General features: G+C 53.0%; 5 protein-coding genes across 5 annotated transcripts; 2 read left to right on the top strand and 3 right to left on the bottom strand.

The window, feature by feature from the left end:
• Positions 1-561: 561 nt before the first annotated feature.
• M409DRAFT_56274 (uncharacterized protein) lies at positions 562-2131 on the bottom strand (the record flags this gene model as incomplete). The annotated part of the gene is made up of 3 exons (XM_033813242.1): positions 562-860; positions 922-2059; positions 2120-2131. The coding sequence occupies 3 exons, from the start codon at positions 2129-2131 to the stop codon at positions 562-564; spliced, it is 1449 nt and encodes a 482-aa protein (XP_033665809.1).
• A 2588-nt stretch (positions 2132-4719) lies between these two features.
• Positions 4720-6417, top strand: M409DRAFT_24821 (uncharacterized protein; the record flags this gene model as incomplete). Its single annotated transcript, XM_033807406.1, has 5 exons — positions 4720-4892; positions 4954-5320; positions 5391-6006; positions 6069-6193; positions 6250-6417. The coding sequence occupies 5 exons, from the start codon at positions 4720-4722 to the stop codon at positions 6415-6417; spliced, it is 1449 nt and encodes a 482-aa protein (XP_033665808.1).
• Positions 6418-6597: 180 nt separating this feature from the next.
• Positions 6598-11721, bottom strand: M409DRAFT_56272 (uncharacterized protein; the record flags this gene model as incomplete). The annotated part of the gene is made up of 4 exons (XM_033813241.1): positions 6598-8195; positions 8240-9852; positions 9900-11059; positions 11182-11721. 4 exons carry the CDS (start codon positions 11719-11721, stop codon positions 6598-6600), a joined length of 4911 nt encoding a protein of 1636 aa, XP_033665807.1.
• A 1039-nt stretch (positions 11722-12760) lies between these two features.
• On the bottom strand, positions 12761-13127 carry M409DRAFT_56271 (uncharacterized protein; the record flags this gene model as incomplete). The annotated part of the gene is made up of 2 exons (XM_033813240.1): positions 12761-13041; positions 13082-13127. 2 exons carry the CDS (start codon positions 13125-13127, stop codon positions 12761-12763), a joined length of 327 nt encoding a protein of 108 aa, XP_033665806.1.
• A 1829-nt stretch (positions 13128-14956) lies between these two features.
• M409DRAFT_67618 (uncharacterized protein) lies at positions 14957-17097 on the top strand (the record flags this gene model as incomplete). The annotated part of the gene is made up of 2 exons (XM_033817484.1): positions 14957-16744; positions 16801-17097. 2 exons carry the CDS (start codon positions 14957-14959, stop codon positions 17095-17097), a joined length of 2085 nt encoding a protein of 694 aa, XP_033665805.1.
• Between the last annotated feature and the right edge of the window lie 2133 nt (positions 17098-19230).

Here is a 19230-nt window from a genome sequence, read left to right as displayed (position 1 = left end):
TCCTTCACTGCCCTTATACCTTCTGCCGCCACGATTTGCCTTCTTCATTTGGCCTGCAGCAGACAACAGAACTTCGGGAGTCAATGGCTCAAGAAGTGCGCGTGGACATCTCAGCCAAGAACCTTGCACTCAAATCGGAAAGCACTTCGTCATCCTTCGCCGTCGCTGTGGCGCTCGGTTCGACTGGAGACGTCGAACGGTGTTGAAGCCGGAGGAGGGGATGTGGGTGACTTCTACTCCTGTCCATCGCTACGGAGTGGATGTGGCCCATAGCACCGTCTCATATGCCAACGCTGCTAGGCGGCAATAAACAAAGAATGCCTCGAAGGCTATCCAGGATGTGACCGGAAGAAAGTTCCTGATGTTTATTCCATCCTTTTCTCGCTGGAGCAACGGAATGCGGTGTTCAAGAGGAAACACGACCACGGCCTGTTGAGATCGACTGTGTGAGGCATGTTCTTCGCTCTTACTACGCTTCTAAGCATACAACACACTGAGCTTAGTTGGACCTCTAAGAAGTATGGCATATTCAAGTTATGTAATACTAGTAACACCGATACGCTAGACCTGCTTCTCAGCCTTTGGAGCCTCTCGTTCCTGGGTGACGGCACTGCTGACGGGCAGCGACTCGTTGGGAACCCCGTGGGTGATATGGTGGCGACCCTCATGAACGTCAAAGAGCTCCCAGCTTTCACCGATCTGTTCATCAAAGAACTGATCTAGATCAAGGCCACGCATCTCTGCCTCTTCACTGACGCGCAAGTGCATGCCTGGGATGTACTTCAGGATCAGGAGCAGGATGCAGCTGACCACGAAGCTGTAAGAGGCAATTGCAGTGATCTCTGCGAACTGCTTTCCGACTGTGGTGGTGTCAGTGAAATTGAACAAGGCTAAAATCGCGGACTCGTAAAAAGGACTTACCTTGAACACCATTGCCATTGATACCTCCAGTGTAGCGAGAGCTTCCGTCGAGGGCCGAGATCGTCTCATCCGCAAAGATACCAGTGAGGAAGGACCCCATCATGCCGCCGACTCCATGCAGTTTGAAGACTTCCAAGCCTTCATCGATGCGCAGCCACTTGTTGAGATCCTGGAGAGATGCGCAGACGACTGCAGTGAGGAACCCGATCAGAGCAGCTAGCCAGAATGAAACGTAACCAGCCGCTGGTGTGATGCCGACCAGCCCAGCGATGGCGCCCTCGCAAGCGCCCACGACGCTGAACTTGCCCTTGGTGCGGATGTAATCCACCAAGACCCACCCCAGAACACCGGTCGAGGCTGCCACATTGGTGTTGAATGCGGCATACATTGAGCGAATAGAGGCATTCAGAGCAGAGCCACCATTGAATCCAAACCAGCCGAACCATATGAGAACTGTCCCGAGAAATACCAATGTGGTGTTGTGGGGCTTGCCGTGGGATTTTTCGCCGGCATGCTTTCTCTTGCCCAGCACGAAGGCGTACGCCAGACCAGCCCAGCCTGATGCAATGTGGACCGGCCCTCCTCCAGCAAAGTCGAGCGATGGGAGGTTGTACAGCCAGCCGTTGCTGTTCCAGGTCCAGCACGCGATGGGACAGTAGACGATGGTTGCCCAGCAGAAGCTGAAGATCAGGGAGGGGATGATGCGGCCGCGCTCGAACGATCCACCGATGACGATCTGTACCGTGCAAGCGCAGAAGAGGAGCTGGTATAGGCAGAACACAATCTCAGGGAGATAGACCGAGCCGGGTGAGGGAGCTGCGCGCACTTTCATGAGGCCGAAGTTGGCGAGGTCGCCGATGAAAGCGTTTGCTGTTCTCGAGTATGCCAGCGAATATCCCCAGAACATCCATTGGAATGTTGTCACTGCAGCGACCATCAAGGACTGGAAGAGCAGCGACAACGCCGATTTGCGTCGAGCCAGTCCACCATACAACAGGCCGATACCAGGGATGATCAGCCACACGATGAAGGCGCAGAAGGCCAGGTAGACGTAATGGTACTCCAAGCCGGCATATTGAGCGTTGACGTCCACGACGAGAGGATCACCTCCACGTGGAGACGCAGGATCGAACTCAGGCTGGAGTGTGGATTAGACTTTGATATCCCAACGGTCTCCAAGAATGGCAACATGACTTACTGTCGTCGACATGCTGATCGCAGGATGAATCGCCACGAACAGAAGAAACGAAGAAGGTCGAGGAAGGAGAAAGCTGTACCATCAACGCGCGAGCAGGCATGGGCAGGCGCGGACTCATATCTCGCAAGAGCGAGTCCAGCAACAACCCCGGTATCGCCAAACAAAGAGTGCAATACGCTACCACATTCGGGTCGCCTAAAAGAGTGTCTCTTTGAGAGAGCGCAATCCTAAAAAGCTTGGCCTGATAAGGAAAACCAATGGCACCAACCAACCCAACTGGACGCATCCCTGGCCTTGCGCCAAACGGGCCTCGTCAAAAGGTTCGGTTGGGAGGCGTTCGTGCAAAGCGACTTGGCGCATGGATGGGGGACTGCGGATATCCATGCGCCTAGATTGCACCAACAGAGGCACCAGTAACCGCGTGTTTTCGTGCGAACTTCCACGGCACTCCGAGCTGGAGAGAGCTGCGAACTCGCCTGTCATCTCTGCAGGGCGCACACACGCCCGTGCCACGTTCTTTGTCCTGCATTCATAGCTTTCTTGGCATTCTTTCAGTAGAGATAAGGATTGAGATATGCCGCCTGAAACGGGCAAAGTTTGGAGAGATAGGCGGAGAACGTGGCTGCCACGAGCCTTCAATAAACTTTTTTGGCATGTGAAGGTGAAGAGATACATCCTTCGACTTCGACTTTACGTGTTGGTATTATTTCGTGGTGTCATTTGTATCACACTTTCGACTGTTGTGTTCCTGTTGGCGAAAAGTGTTGGGCTTGAAGCTGAAGGCATCATTCCCTTTGTGCTTCACTCCCGTGGGGCGGACTTGGACCAATCGGAGGGCATTCGCTCAATGTGGAAGGTCCTTCGTCGAATGATGGTGTGAGTTGCGGGATGTTTCCATGAGTTCGTTTGGTCCACGACGATGTTCAGGATGTGTTGGTGCGACCATGGCCTTTGGTCGAAGCTCGAGTGTTCCTCGCCTAGGTAAGCGCTGTTACGAGCCTCGAGAAGCTCCTGTCCCAACGTTGGCCGGGTAACAATGGTATTACAGTCGCTGTCATTCTGCGCTCGCGGCGACGATGGTCCAAGCGGGTGGTGGAAGGGTGAAAGAGAGTGGCTGTGATTGGAAGTCGAGGCAAGGAAGTCTACCGGATTCAGAGTTCGGAGTTTAGCCTGAATTTGGGACAACGCGACCTCTGCCTTTTCAACTTCGCTTCCCCTACGCTCAACAATGCGCAAGACAATGTCACCAACAACTAGTGCAAGCACTTATTCAACTGCATGAGCGACACCAATTCTTGACACTCCCGCTTCAGCGACTGGAACCCGACGACAGCCGCAGCGAATCGACGACGCGTGTTGGACATGGGAAACACGACAACATGACATGAGCTTGGAGATGCTGCCGCTGGCGTCCAAGGAAATATATGGCATCAAGAGCTGTAGGGTATAGAGGCTCTATGGAACGACTCTCATGCCGAGCGTGAAAGCCGAGCAGACCAAATATGGCGCGACAGCCTGGCAGGAAGCATCTGAGCACACATAAGTACAACTCTTACTCTTCTCTTCTCCGAGTGAGCAGTGAGAGTATTCGTCTCATCAATCGGGGACGCTTACCGCCGGCGATTCGGCATCCGCTCGGTATCTCAGACACCACGCCCCTGGTCGAAATGGTACCCCATCTCAGAGGCACTCGTTTGTGCTGAGGGCTCTCAATCATTCAGATCGCTCCGGCAGTGCGGCACCTTTCCCTCGATGCTGTCGTGTACGCTTGATGGATTGACTAGCCTCTTCGGAAAACAATCCAGTCGAAAGAACGCTACTTGCTCAGAAATAGATTGCCCTAACTCCAGATCTCGTGTGGTACCTGAAGGAAGCAGATATCAGGCAGCGACTTGCGAAAGGCTGCGAGTCGAGAAATCCAGATCAAGTCAAGTGTGAGTGAATAATGTCGCTGACAGTTGGGGGTGAAATAAAGCACAATACACGTTCAATCCCAGAACGGGATCATCGATATCAACGCGCATTCGATGAGGTTACCCAGAAGCCTCGACAGGAGTCAAAAATATCTGTGTCTTTACTAACACGACTCTTCACGTATGCGACCCACCTTGTCCTTGGATATCTTCGACGCTCGCAAGATACACACTGGTCTGCATTCCACAGCAAAAGATGTCATGTCCACGCGTACCCTGATCCGCAGGTAAACTGTTCTCTATATCATCTTGGATTGCCTTCAATCTATGCAATATCAACACGCACAACTTTTGCTATCTCCTCCTAGCACCGCTGAGATGAGCTTCCTCAAGCCAAGGTTACTCCCCTGTCTTTCTACAATCACCCTTCTTGGAGCACCCCTTCACCCGGTCGAAGGTCACAACATAATATGCAAGTCAACACCAAACGACGCATCTTGGCCTAGCATATCTCTATGATATGCCTTGAATGAGACCCTCTCTGGACGCCTTTTACATCCGTCCCCACCTGCGCTGGCCTGTCACTCCTCGGAACCAGGTTCAAACGAAACTTGTCTCAGCATTCAAAGCTCATGGAAGACGTTTCCTTTCCACCAGAATGATCCGATCAGCACCGCATGGAACAACATGAACAACGACTCGTGTCTGCCAAACGCGTCTGCCCCGTGCAGTGGTCTCGGATATCCGGTCTACGTAGTGAATGCAACATCCGCGGACCATGTCAAGCTGGCGATTGACTTTGCCCGGGATAACAACGTGAGGTTGAATGTGAAAGCATTGGGACATGACTACCTCAAGCGGTACGTTTAAACATGACTTCCCGTGGAAGCACTGAGTATCTGATGGTTTGGAGACGAACAGATCGGCAACTCCGTTCTCACTCTCAATCTGGACAAGATACATGATCAGCGACTACGAGATTCATAAGACTTTCAAACCAAGGGGCTGTGAGATCACCATCAACACCACGGCAGTGACTGCAGGAGCCGGGTCCTATGTCAAGGATATATACACAAATTTAAAAGATTACAACCTAACCGTTGTTGATGGCCTGGGACCAGAAGTCACCATGGGCGGCTACCTCACCGGCGGAGGCCACAGTCCTATTTCGATCATTTTCGGCCTCGGTTCGGATCAGCTCTATGAGGTGGAAATGGTGACGCCTACAGGAGAAATCCTCACGGCGAACGAGTGTCAGAATACAGATCTTTTCTGGGCCATTCGAGGGGTGAGTGCACCTGAATTGGCTTAATCCAATCACCATTGAGACCTGCTCCTGACGTTATGACTTGATATAGGGCGGCGGAAGTACTTTTGGGGTCCTGACCAAGGTGACTGTCAGGACCGTTCCCTCGACCCCTATTGCGACATTTGACCTCACTGTTGAAGCTAAGCCAAGCTCGACGGTCTATTGGGACATCGTGACATACCTCCTCGCACAATTCCCAGCCCTTGCGGAGTCGAACGTTGCAGCATTCACATACCTGTACCCCAATATCAGCACTGCCGGTCGTGCGGGTGATGTGGCGTCATTCGAAGCAATCTTCGCCTCGTACGATCCGCCTTCTGAAAGCACCCTGGAAGATCTGTTGATACCCTACGTGCGGCACGTGAACGAGACGTTCTCTGGGAAGGTCACCACGAAAGTGAAATCGACTGTACTTCCAAACTTCTACAGCCTTTTCCAGAAATATGCTGATGACTCGGGGGCTGGAGTGGACAAGGTGGTCGGATCTCGGCTTTTGCCCCCAGAAATTCTCAAGGATGAAGCCTTTGGCGACGCGCTGAAAGAATTCGCGGGAGAAGTGGGAGCCAGATTGTATATGGTTGCTGGACCAGGCGTGTGGAATGCCGTCCCACGAGGGGCCAGTGATGCCGTGAACCCGGCATGGAGGAAGGCCTTGATCCACGCCGGTAAGCCCGTGAATTTCTATCCCAGTAGCAGCGTTGCAGAGCCTCTAACCCCCACCGAACAGTGACGTCTCAAGACTGGACGCCTCTTGACGGAATCGAACGGAGTGTCGTCGAAAACAGCATCGACAAGATCCAGGTCGAAGCTTTACGGCGGTTGGTACCAGATTCAGGCGCCTATTTGAATGAAGTATGGTTTCTCAATACTTTTCCCGTTTGAGGACAAAAGTACTAATGCAGACACAGGCTTATTTGAAAGAGCCCGATTTCCAGCAGGCGTTCTGGGGAAACAATTATGAGAGGCTGCATCAGATCAAGAAGGCAGTCGATCCAGATGATGTCTTTTGGTGTCGGGTTTGTGTTGGAATTGAGGAGTGGGAGGAGGTGGGAGATCGTTTGTGTCGAGTTCAGTAGGCTCAAGTCATGGGCAGGGTGAATGTGATCCGAACAGATGAGGAGCCAGGATGATTTTGAAAGATCGAGGACAAGATGTGGTCCGAAAGGAGGAAGATTAGAGTTAGGCTTGTCTCACTTTATTTAGCCTGAATTGCTCCCTAGTCAGATTCGAATTCAACTTCACGTACCACTCTACAATCAAAAAATTACGAACTCTCTCCTCTTCCACCTCCCCAAATCCTCGTCACACTCCGGCCCAAGGAACACCCCTCTACGGACGAACCGCGCGCCAACACCTTCAGTAACATCTTCCCTAACAAGAACGAGTCCGGCCCAGCGCGCATCGCCCTGTGGATTATACACCCAAGGAGCAACCAAAACAAACCACACCTCTTCTTCCTCGTCTTTGGCACTGCAGTCCAAAAAACACGGGAAATCTCCCCAGTCATTCTCGCTCTCATGCTCGGCGCGCAAAGCGAGGCAGGAAACTCTGAGAAACGTTCCAGGTCCTGCTCTCTTAGCAATCGCATTCATGGCACCCGCATCATCAGCAGTCACCACATGCATCTCCTCCACTTGAAGCATTTCTTCCAAATATTTGGATGGCGTTCTACATGCTTGCAATCCGGGGGCGAGGCCATACGAAACGGCTCCAGTGATAGAAGTCCAGCTCCATGTCGGTCCAGTAGGAGGAATGTCGACGGGAGGTTGTCTCGTGGAAACAATGGGCTTGCGGATCCATAGCAATCCAGTGAACACATCGTCACTTCCGATCCCGGAACGGATGTCCATGACTGTCAAGTCTCCCGTCTTCTGCAGGAAGTCGACGACCGCGGCGATGACAGGCAAGCGGTCGACAGCAAAGGTCAATTCGCCTGCAGTGCTCGTCTCAATGAGATAATACCAGTACCTCAACATACGCTGCTCCATGAGGTCGGAAGGCAGAACCGGTCTGAGGAGTATCTGCCGTCGCATAATGTCGCCCACGGTTGTCCACGGCGCCGTGGTGAATTGGGCGTCACTCTGAGAAGTCAAGCCGTTGCTGCAGTACCAGTAGATTTGATCCTCGCCAAATAAAACTACCCTCCTGTGTAGAAGAACTTCCTGCAGTCGCCAGGCTCTGGAGAGGACTTTGTCGCGCATAACGGCGTCCGCGGTCGAGAGCGGTTTGCGAACATGCACTTTGAAGGGTGCCTCGTGTCGGTCTTCAATGCAAGTATCGAAACTGCATATGTCATTTTGCTCATTGACGTTTGTGGGCCAAAGGTGATCTGAAAGGGCCATGGTCGCCACAAAGACGGTGTCGGCGAACATAACGTAGCGGCCAAGCTCGGTCGCATGGAATGATATGTCCCTCCTTGAGTCCTGTATGATACACAGTGCGTCAATGAATAAATATCGATATCCGGCAGCACGGCACATTGTGATTGCGTCTTGCCATAGACGAGGCAGGTCTGTTGTGCGAATCCCTTGGTAAAGTTCATCTTTGTTGCTCTGTAGTAGTCGAACGAAGCCAGATGCATTGCCGTATTGGAAAGAGAGGAAGACGTATCGCAAATCTTGCGGATCCTGATTAGAGGCATCACAGATTCGAACATTCCCGTCAGCTGTGCCCAAGTCAATTAGCCTCCACGGCCTTGGCTGCGAGGAATCTAACAGTGATCTGCAGTTGTTCCGGTGTCTGGCGCGGCAGTCTTCCAGCCACTTGGTCACGGTCTCGAAGGGATCAAGTTGAACCACACGACCACGAAAGATTTTGGCAGCGCTAGGGTTGCCAGTACCCATGGCGTCATTAGCTCGAGATGAACAAAAAGAGGTTCTGATGAGAGAGAAGGCTTACCAGGGTTGATGCACAATTTGAAATCCACGTCTGGTAAGCCTGCCACACTGTATCGTATCACATCCTTCCCTTTCTTCAATGGGCTGTCGGTATCAAGCATGACTTGAACATGGACTGGCAAAGCTTCATCGACCGGCCAGATGCCGTTTCCCAGCGATCCATAAACAGCTTTGCAGAGAGTGCAACCTTGCGAGGTCATCTGTTTCACTGACGAACAAAGTTGAAACTTTTCTCCTCTGCGAGACCCTTCGAGCCATGTTGTCCACTTGCAAAGGCTGCAGCCTTGCGACATGTGGGACAGTAGCCTTGGCCGACGTTCGACATGCTGATCGGCCTTGTTGTGAGTCGACGCAAGGTCCTGCAGTAGAACTTTGCCAAGAGCAGGGGCAATACCCTCTATGGCATTTTGGCCATGATGATTTCTGAGAGAGGGATCAGCTCCAGACTTCAGCAGAACGCTCATGCTATCGGAAGCTTTCGCAAAGGCTGCGACGTGAAGCGGCGTATTGCCATCTAAATTCTGCTGGTCTATCAGCAATCCGGTTTCGAGTAAAGCTGTAATCACCAGCGGCTGGTCAAAGAAAGCCGCATAATGAAGCGGTGAGTTTCCCGCAGAGTCCGCTTCACGGATGTCCAAATCCTCGGCGGCATGGACTTGGAGAACTTTCTCACCACGCTGTTCTCCCTCCATGTATAACGGATTTAGCTCTGATCCTGTGAGAACTGATCCTGCAGTATTGGATCGGATCCATCTCCAAGGTAGGTGAGCTTCACTTGAAACTGGGCCTGCATCGGTGTATACGTCGGTAAGGCCGTAGTATTGATCTCTCAGCTTTGTCCAGTTGAAGGTCTTGTCTAGCTTTCTCGAGAGGATCGTGCGAGCAGGAAATCCGCAATTAGCCATTGCGTAGTTCAGACAATGCTGAAATGGATGGTTGAGGACCTTCTTAATCTTACGCAAAGTGTTTCTCGAGTCTTCAGTCCGATCACTGAATCTGTAGTGCGCGGCCCAATTCTGTCGACAGTAGACTGTGAACGAGTCCTGCGACACTGGCAATTGCTTCTGCGGTTCCTTTGCCAGAAGAACCGTAAACATCTCCAGTTGATATTCGCTATCGCGGAAGACACCAACTGTCGAGAGGGCAGACAGCGCTGCCTGACGATGCTGGAACTCGGGGCAGAAGTCCTGCTCATGCTTCGTTTCGAAGAATTGACGAACAGAGAGATGAGCCAGTCGGATCAATCCTCTTGCGTCCTTGATAAACAAGTTGCTGCAAGAATTCAAAATCATATCCTCCGTCAAGTCGTCCTCATAGGTACCATCAGATTGAACGCTGACGGCACGCAGCAATTCCGACGCTGTTAGAGATCGAAACGAGCACAGCACCCATTTCAGCGCTGACACAATCGTGTGCCTATTCGCTTCTTCATCTTCTTCCCCCAGGGCCATGGCGTATATTTGTTCATATGTGTCCATCAGCAAATCGATGACCGGAGCTTGCGAATTCTCGAGGGTTTCCAGGCGTTTGTCAATGTCCCTTGACCTCAGCTTCCTACGTTGAGCATTTGGACGGGGTAGGTAGACTTCGATTTCGAGCTCCACCCATCTGAACCTGTCGCTTATAAGCATTTCAACAACTGTGTCGCATACTGTACTTACATGCCCCCGGCGAGACGCTTGAGTGCCTTCTTGAGTCTCTCAGCCTGAGCATCTTGCATTCCCACATTTTCGTGTCTCCTGGAGACTTCGAAGTCGATGTAGGTCTCGATATCGTCAGCATTCTGGTCGTTTGTGATGAGAAGTTGGTGTCGGGGAAATCTAGTGCCAATTTCAACGCCGCTCCGAGCTGAGAAAAAGAAGGATATGCTCGGCCGCACGTCTTTGAGACCGGCGAGGTTCTCCAGAAGCCCGTCGTAATCTTTGCATTCATCCAGAGCATCGAACACGAGTCTCAGTCGCTCACCTGATCGATCTCGAAGAAGAGATTTGATGGTGTCGAGAGTGGCTTTTAAGCCTCCACCCATTTTCCGCGACCGACCGCCATCCTCGCGCTCATACGCGGCCAAAATCTCAGGCGCTATGCTTCCGTCAGGGAGTACTGCGAGCTGAGCAAGTATCCCTCGCAAGATTGTCAATGTGTGGCTGCGATTCGTGTCCGCGACGTCTTGTGTAGAAGTGTCCGCCGTGGCAGAACAGTACATGAACGCTACCCGCCCGGAAGCATCGGCTAAGAGGTCTTGTACAACAATCGAAGTAAGACAGCTTTTGCCACTCCCAACAATTCCTTGAAGCAACAGACATCCGCCGCTGCCAGATCTCCAACTCGTGAAGTCTTCATCTTGAAGCATCCACTGACCAGAGCCTGTATATGCATCCCCAAGTCGACTGCGAATGGTGTCGTGATCCTCGTACGGGGTGACGGGTGATATCCATTGTTGGATCTTTTCACGTCGGTCACGCTTTGCAGACACTGCTTGGCTGATGGTTGTGAGGAGTTCGGCGCCGCGGTCCAGCACAGACTGTAGGTCGGCGAGACCAAGTTGGTTGAGACGAACGCCTAAGCTATGCATTGGTACACGGCACTTCTCGTCCTGGCCTTTGACTTTGCCCAGGGCATCTTGCCAGGTTTGTTTCGGAGCGAGATTGATTCCAATACGCTTCAGGGTATCTTTCGCGAAGTAGAGTCCGGCTGTAGCTTGGTACTCGATGATGGACATGTATAGTTCGATGACGACGTTTTCGAAGTCGCCACGGGTTGCAGGGACGGGGAGAAACTCCCTTTCTGCATAGCTGTAGCTCGCCAAGATCTTGGTCACTTCCTGCAGACCGTCAATTGCAGAGTTTACAGCTTTTATATCGTTGGTAATGAAAGGAATCAAAGCAGTGACTACGCTCCTATATTTGAATTAGCTTATGTCACTGTTCGTGGCAATAGGCCAACTTGCCATGGTATAGAGACATATGGAGGAGCCGCTGTCATGCCAAGTGCGATAAGTCCAGAAGCGTGCTCCACGAGACCGAATATGGTCTCGACAGAATCTCTCACAGCATGCTTTTCGCCAAACCAGGTATAAGACCATTGCTTGTTCTTCATCATGTCTTTCTGTTTGCAGACGATCAGAGACATTGAGTCAGAGTCCAGCTTCGATCCTTGGGGAACGCCGCTCTGTTCCTTGACGAGGGCCTCGTAGGCTGCAACCAGTTTTGGCTGCTCCGAGCGAAGTCGCTCGTGTGCCTGCTTCCAAACAGCATTGCGAAGAGCGTCAATGTCGCTGATGGATGAGATCTGTGTTTGCTGATGAGCAGAATCAGAAGAGGGTGGATTCGACAGCGGTGCCGTCACTGCTGCAGCGTCTCTCTGTCCGTTCTTAGCTAGGTCGGCCGGAGAAGTCGTGGTGGACTGGGAATCGGGAGTGGACGCTCCATCGACGCTCCCACCTGTCTTCCCACGACGTTTGTTGATCCATTCTTTGAGACCCATGGTACAGCATCACATCAGTGAAGGGTGCAGGTCAAACTTTCGTTTTCAAGCAGGCGGTTGTGCCTCTGCTTCTTTCAGCCTCAGATGTGGGCGAGCTGCATGAAGAAGTGGAGGGGTGGGATGAAACCCATCATCCGATGTCTAGCCATCTTTCGCGAACGATACCGACAAATAGACAGCTGTCTCTCGTGATCTCAGTGCACGAAGACTTTCTCAATCTAGGAAAGAGGTGTTGTATTGAAGTGATATCGTCGCGAGAATTGTGGAGGTGGTAGGTCATATATGATTGGCTAGAAAAAGTGGAGCCTGCCGTTGCTTCCCTTTCGCTCTTTCCTTTCGCGCGGGTCTGAACATGGAGATAGGCTCGTCAGAAGAATGAGCTTCAAGACGTTACTCTGACTGGCAGTTTGCATGAGATTCGGTGACCAGAGCTGAAGGCTATAGAGGAGTTGTACGCGAGCCCTGCGGCATTGACACTGCTGGGAACGTAGGACTCTTTACTGGGCATGTAATGACCTGCAGCATTCGCAGTCCGTGTAGCCAACACATAACCTGTCGTGCCATTAGACTTCCCATACGCCTCCAATATGTTGTCATGGATCGCACTCCCTAGGGACTCATCGAAACGTCCGAGCTGGACGCTGGAGGTTCGGGCTATTCGTACGGTTGTCTGGGCTCCCCTCCGCTTCGACTTCTTGCTCTTTGGCCTCTTGCCCTTTGCGTCCGTGCCGTCTGACAGATTCTGGGCCGACTCTTCGTCGCGGTTGTTGGTGAGAATCTGCTGATGTTTGCGGGTAGCGAAGAGAGTGATTTAGTCGACCGACTCCGTTGCAAGTGTTGTGCTGTAAGCAGTGCCATCAGGCGCCGAGAGCAGAGATTGCAGTAAGAGACATCTGAAGGGAGCTTGATCCGATTTATGCTGGACGGCCTATAGCGCTTCTCTAGGGTGGTTGACTTCGACCTCCATCTTTGCGTATTTGTCGGTAAGGGGTTTTGCTTGAGACTTATTGCTGTGACCCAAAAGAGCACCAGCATCGAACTACATAGTCGCCTTGAAGTAGTTCCCAAAATGCTTTGCATCCTGGGCGACACCGCGGCGATGGGCATAACCACCTGCAGCATCGTAAGCACCTCCCAGGCGAGCGACCGAAGTCAGGGCAGTGGCAATTTCATTGGGTGTACATGGTCGGGAGTCGTCGTACATGTAGGTCTTGAAGTGCTTGGACTTTTGTCCCGTACGGGTCGCGGCGACCATGAGAAAGCGTGGATCGCTAGGGCGGCGATATACTAGAGTCTGGTTTGGAGACGCATGTATTGCGTCTAGAATCTCGTAGCGCGTGGCGCATACATACTCCCTTACCTAGCGCTCGCATCGCTCGGCGGCGTACACATAGCATTGCAAGCATGTTGAAAATTGGGTCCAAGGCAGAATACTACTCCATGTCGAGGAACGGTCGAATGCGGAGTCTCTTGTCCACTTGGTGCTGCCCTCATCTTATCGAAACGCATGTGCCAAGTCATGACCAGATGCTCGAGATCATTTCCACCACCCTCAAGCTTCAGTGTACTGTCACTCAGCCGAGGAGCAAAACTTTACCGTCTCTTACTGTGCGTGACTTGGTTATAGCCATAGCGATCGGGCGGGCGCCAGTTGCAGACGCCATAGACCAAGTGAAAGGTTCTAGTCGCAGTCTGTTAGGAAGGTCAAACCCGATGTCGAGACTGCTAGGTGTACTAGCGGGCGATAACTACGAAGGCGGCGACTTTGAACACTTCAAGGCGTCAGTTAGAGAAAGGATAGAACAGTTGCTAAGATGGAAACATTGACTTGCCTCTTTTAACACGGCACCATGTACTTGCCTTACTCATATCTCACTTCTTCTCAAGACGATACTTTGGGCTTGGATGCCACAGCGTCGACAGTGCAGTACACTACCCGCCCCCCGATCTCCTATTTCTGCTCGTTCAGCCGTACAATCCTGCCACAAGGATGTGCCACGCAGTCGACTCGAAACAGGGTCATCGTGGAAGGCGGATGCCGCTGGGACGAAATTGAGCTGACGCCCCTGTCACATGTCAGATCGAATCAAGCCCTGAAGGATCGCTCGCGGGCATCTTCGAGATCAGCTGGCGAGTCATCGATACAGTCAGCACCCGTGAGACTTGAGCCTCACAGGTCAGGGTTCCAAAGAAAGTGCCATTGGGTGAGATTTTGGCACTCGCCGATACCGACACCGAAATGTCTTGTTCTCCTGCTGCGGCCGCATCACTCACTAGACGTCATTGAGGCAGTAGTAGGCGTCAATGATGTCTCTGTGTCTTCGCATTCCGTCCTCCGAGATGGCGGTTGGCATAGCGCGGAAAAGAGACCTCGCAGTCCGTCATCGGCTGCGACGAACTCCCGCAGTCCATCTGCCAGATCGATTGGGGCGGATGTGTTTTCGGCAGACGGATAGAGGGGCGGCGGTTGTTCCGCTGCACAAAGTGGAAATACTGTACACAGAGAAAAAGTAGCGGCAACCCATGACTTCGCGGGGGTCGTGGAGAGAGTTGTTGATATCCAGGAGCCGCGGGTTTGCGGGTCGTTGTGTTTGTGTTGGCCGCCGACAGTGCGCTGTCTGACGCTCGCTGCCAGTTGTTCCTTTCGCTCTGGCCGTGCGCGAAAGTCGTAAGATATATTATCGCCAGCAGCACCTCTTCGCGCAGCCCCCACGTCCTTTGTCCTCTTTGCACACTTGCCTTTTTCTGTCGGTCCTGTTCTTTGCCGCCGCGCGTGAGAAGTTTGGGCTCCAGCCGAGAAACGAAGAATCACGAGCGCGTACAGCCAGCCGTTGGCGGTGGCCGAGATCCCTGACGACATCCTGCGCTAGGAAGCAGTACTTGACGCACTCTACCCTTCCGGCCTGGATCTTCGCTTTTCGAGTACGCCGTGTCGCTCATATCCATCTGCCTGCTCGTCGTCGCTTTCGGCGAGTATAGCCTGTAGAGCCTCCCGGCCTGACCGATCCCGCATTGGCAGGGTGTTCCAAGAACAGCAGCACCCGTCAGCAGCGACAACTACGCTTCCTGGCGAGGGTCCCAGTCAGCCGCAACGTGCGCACCGCTTTCTAGTTTCTGCCGCCTCGGACGATTTCGCATGCGATAAGCGCGGGTCTCTACACTAGATCTACACGTCTTTCGTCCACACTCGAGCTCTCGACTTTGCTCCAGAACGATTTTCAGATCCTCCGCGACCATGGCTTCCCTCGATACGCTGGACATCATTGTCCTGGCAGTCCTGCTGCTCGGCACGATCGCATACTTCACCAAGGGCACATACTGGGCGGTTCAGAAAGATCCATATGCAAGCTCGATGGCCAATGGCTCTGCTGGCAAGTCCGGCAAGAGCAGAAACATCCTGGAGAGAATGGAGGAGTCTGGCAAGAACTGTGTCATCTTCTATGGTTCCCAGACTGGCACAGCAGAGGACTACGCATCTCGGTTAGCGAAGGAGGGCTCTTCAAGGTTCGGCTTGAAGACTATGACGGCGGATTTGGAAGAGTATGATTATGAGAACCTGGACCAGTTCCCAGAGGACAAGATCGCCTTCTTCGTGTTGGCAACCTACGGCGAGGGTGAACCCACTGATAACGCTGTGGAGTTCTACGAGTTCATCAAGGGCGACGATGTTTCGTTCAGTGAGAAGAGCGCTGAAGAGTCGCCTCTGTCGAACCTCAAGTACGTGGCGTTTGGTCTGGGAAACAACACCTATGAGCACTACAATTCGATGGTCAGGGAGGTGAACAAGACACTCACCAAGCTGGGTGCTCAGCGTATTGGAGATGCTGGCGAGGGTGATGATGGCGCTGGTACCATGGAAGAAGATTTCCTGGCGTGGAAGGAACCCATGTGGACAGCTCTTTCGGAGGCGATGAACCTCGAGGAGCGTGAAGCTGTGTACGAGCCCGTCTACGAAGTCACCGAACGTGAGGACCTCGACGCAAGCCAGGAGACTGTCTATCTCGGCGAGCCGAACAAGAACCACCTGGAAGGCCATTCAAAGGGTCCGTACAATGCACACAACCCATACATCGCCCCCATCGCCGAATCGCACGAGCTCTTCAATGACAAGACTCGCAACTGCCTTCACATGGAAATCGACATCGCAGGTTCTAACTTGTCATACACCACTGGTGATCACATTGCCGTCTGGCCCAACAACGCTGGCCGTGAGGTTGACAGACTCCTGGATGTTGTGGACCTCTCCAAGAAGCGCGATACTGTTATCAGCGTCAAGGGTCTTGATGCCACAGCCAAGGTGCCTTTCCCAACACCAACGACATACGACACCGTTATGCGCTATCAGCTCGAAATCTGTGCACCAGTCTCTCGCCAGTTCGTCTCCACTCTTGCACAATTCGCACCCAACGACGAAGTCAAGGAGAAGATGAACAAGCTTGGTGGTGATAAGGACCTTTTCGCTGAGGAGGTTGCCAAGAAAAACTTCAACATCGCACAGCTCCTCGCCCATGTCAGCAACGGCCAGAAGTGGGAGAAGATCCCATTCTCGCTCTTCATCGAGGGCTTGAACAAGATCCAGCCGCGTTACTACTCCATCTCATCATCATCGCTCGTTCAGAAGGACAAGGTCTCTATCACAGCCATTGTGGAGTCTGTGGAAGTACCTGGCGCACCACATGTGGTGAAGGGTGTTACGACGAACTATCTGCTCTCGCTCATGTTGAAGCAGCATGGCGAGGAGAACCCAGATCCACATGGCCTCAACTACGCTATCACAGGTCCAAGGAACAAGTACGACGGCGTCCACGTTCCAGTCCACATTCGTCACTCCAACTTCAAGCTCCCCTCCGACCCAAGCAAACCTATTATCATGGTCGGACCTGGTACTGGTGTTGCACCATTCCGCGGATTCGTCCAGGAGCGCGCTCAGCAGGCCAAGAGCGGCGAGAACGTCGGCAAGACCATCCTGTTCTTCGGCTGCCGGAATCGCACTGAAGACTTCCTATACAAGGATGAGTGGGAGGTAAGTTCATGTTATGCTTCATAATGGAAATTGCCAGAGAGCTAACATATGTGCAGAAATGGACTTCAGACCTGAACGGCCAATTCGAGCTCGTCACCGCCTTTTCACGAGAGCAAGAGAAGAAGGTATACGTTCAGAACAAGCTGAGAGAAAGAGCAGAGGAGATCAACAAGCTCTTGGAGCAAAAGGCATACTTTTACGTCTGCGGTGACGCTGCCAACATGGCACGTGAGGTGAACGATATCCTCGCACAGATCATCTCTGAGCAAAGAGGCGTGGACAAGAAGAAGGGCGAGGATATTGTCAAGTCCATGAGAGCGTCGAACCAGTACCAGGAGGACGTGTGGTCTTGAGCAACGCAATGTTCTTGTTCGGCGAGCGAGTGTCTGGCGTGGAGTTTGAACTTGTCATGGAAAGATTTGGATCGCAGGAGGAGCAGCGTTCCTCACATGATGGCGTTTTTTCTGAAAAGGAGTTGTAGACGCTGTAGATAGCCGTCGGGGAATCGATACAGATAATGAACAGATGTCAAAGCCCATCCTCCATCAGACATATGCAAACAGAAGCGATGCAACAATCTCCTTCTGAAACCATCGACATCTGGTTGTTCTCCACGACGCATCTCGGTACTGCACGATGGTAAGGTTGAACCTTGCGAGCTTGGGCCAATGCTTGAGACCAACTGCGTCAGGAGAGATCCTGCATCTCACGAACTTCATCTGCTTCGTTTGTGACACCAACCGACAACATGGGGGAAGGCCTCGGCATGCTCTCGCGGAGGGGCAATACCATGGTGATGACGAGCGAGCCTGGCTGATGTGCGACTATGGAGTGAGACGGAGCGACGCAGGACGACCTCAGAAATTACCAGATCGTGAAATGGTGCTCGGGTTCGAATCGCCGGTAGATTGCAGAGATACGACGACCCTTGCCAACCGAGGATCTCCACGGACGAGGATGTAAAGAAACGCCCGCGATTGCAGAAAGAGAATCCACTTCTCTACGACAGCCAGCGCAAACGCTGAACGCTCGGTTTGTAGAGACGCAGCAGAAATGTGCAGTCAGTTGACGCTGCTGTTGAACAATAGACACCGGGTCGTTGCGCGAATATGCGTGTGCTAATGCCGCACGCCGCTCAGCAGAGAGGACCCGAGAACCAGGTCCTGAAGTGCTGTCAACTTGAACAGACAGTCGATGCTGCCGCCGGGCGAGTCTTATGTTGTGGTCGACGGGCCGATCACGCCGGGGCGGTCGGCGAGCATCGAGTGCCCGTGGTTCTGTCGACCGCGTCAACAGTGCCGTGAGTGCATAATGCTGCTGCTCGAGGGATCACGGGAGCGAGCAGGCATTAGGTGGATGAACCCCTCACGGCCTCTGGTCGTACGGCAGCGCACCGGACCTCCCTACGGCTCCTTGCAGAGCGAGCAAGATTCCCAGATGGACAACGCATAGCCCACAAAACGCGTCCTCTCGAATCTGGTCAAACGAGCTGCGATCTTGTGCTTCGCGACTCTGCCAGCGTTTGGATCGATCTGGGATTCTGGGCAAGGAGACTCGACCGGAATGGCGGGAATGATGGGCAGCAATGCCGAAGCGATTGGCGGCCACATGACTGTCCGTACCCGGCGGGAGGGCGTGTGCAGGTCATTAACATGAAGTGCAAGCGAAGTCAAGTACCGAATGTCTGAGGTCGAAAGGGGAAGGATGGGAAATGCAAAGTGTGCGCTGGCAGAAGTTGACGACAAGTTCATCAATGGGCTTTGCTTTGCATCTCAACCAGGTTGCCGATGCACCACCGACCGGGTTGCCTTGGAAGGGTGGTCAGCGCACAAGGTCATCTGCAGGTACGACGTTGATCAGCATTGTTATGGCGCTATTTTCGAAGGCCGGCCGCTCAGCGCGAGGGCTCTTGTTCCTGTCAAACGTGCAGCACATCTGCAGCCGAATTGCGTCAGAGAGGTCGTTCTCCACAACCGTCAACAGCACTGCAGCCGTAGTGTCGTTTCAAGAATGCGAACGTTGGATGATCGTTGGATGTGTTTGAAGGGCCATCTACTATCCGCGCGGCTGCGCTTGAGCTCGGGCTGGAGAGGGAGATCAAAAGTGACTGCTCGCAAAGGCAGACCCAGCAGCGATGCAATCTCACTTAGCGCACGCTGAGATCATGCCGTCGCCTGCTACCCGGTGCAGTCGCTACTACTGGGCATGAGCAGACGGATTGGGGCGGATTGGTGGTTGCGGTAACGGTGTACATGTGCAGCGAGCTGGACATCAGAATAGGCGGCGGCAGCGTTTGTGGCGTCGACGCATGATGCGAGCTTGTGTAGCAGCCATGTGCGGTTCGCAGAGCAGCATTGCTGGCAGCGTTGGGAGAGAGTGTGAGAGAGAGATGCAGAACAAAGGCGGCAGGGCTTGCAGGTGCAAAACAATCAGCGGCCCCTGCGTGTGACAGCTCGCTGGGGGGACGTGTAGGAGGGTCTCTGCTC

This window comes from Zasmidium cellare (assembly GCF_010093935.1).
Source record: "Zasmidium cellare ATCC 36951 unplaced genomic scaffold M409scaffold_24, whole genome shotgun sequence".
In the NCBI taxonomy this organism is placed as follows: domain Eukaryota; kingdom Fungi; phylum Ascomycota; class Dothideomycetes; order Mycosphaerellales; family Mycosphaerellaceae; genus Zasmidium; species Zasmidium cellare.
The sequence above is the reverse complement of the archived record's forward strand: the minus strand, read 5'-3'. Positions and strand labels throughout refer to the sequence as shown.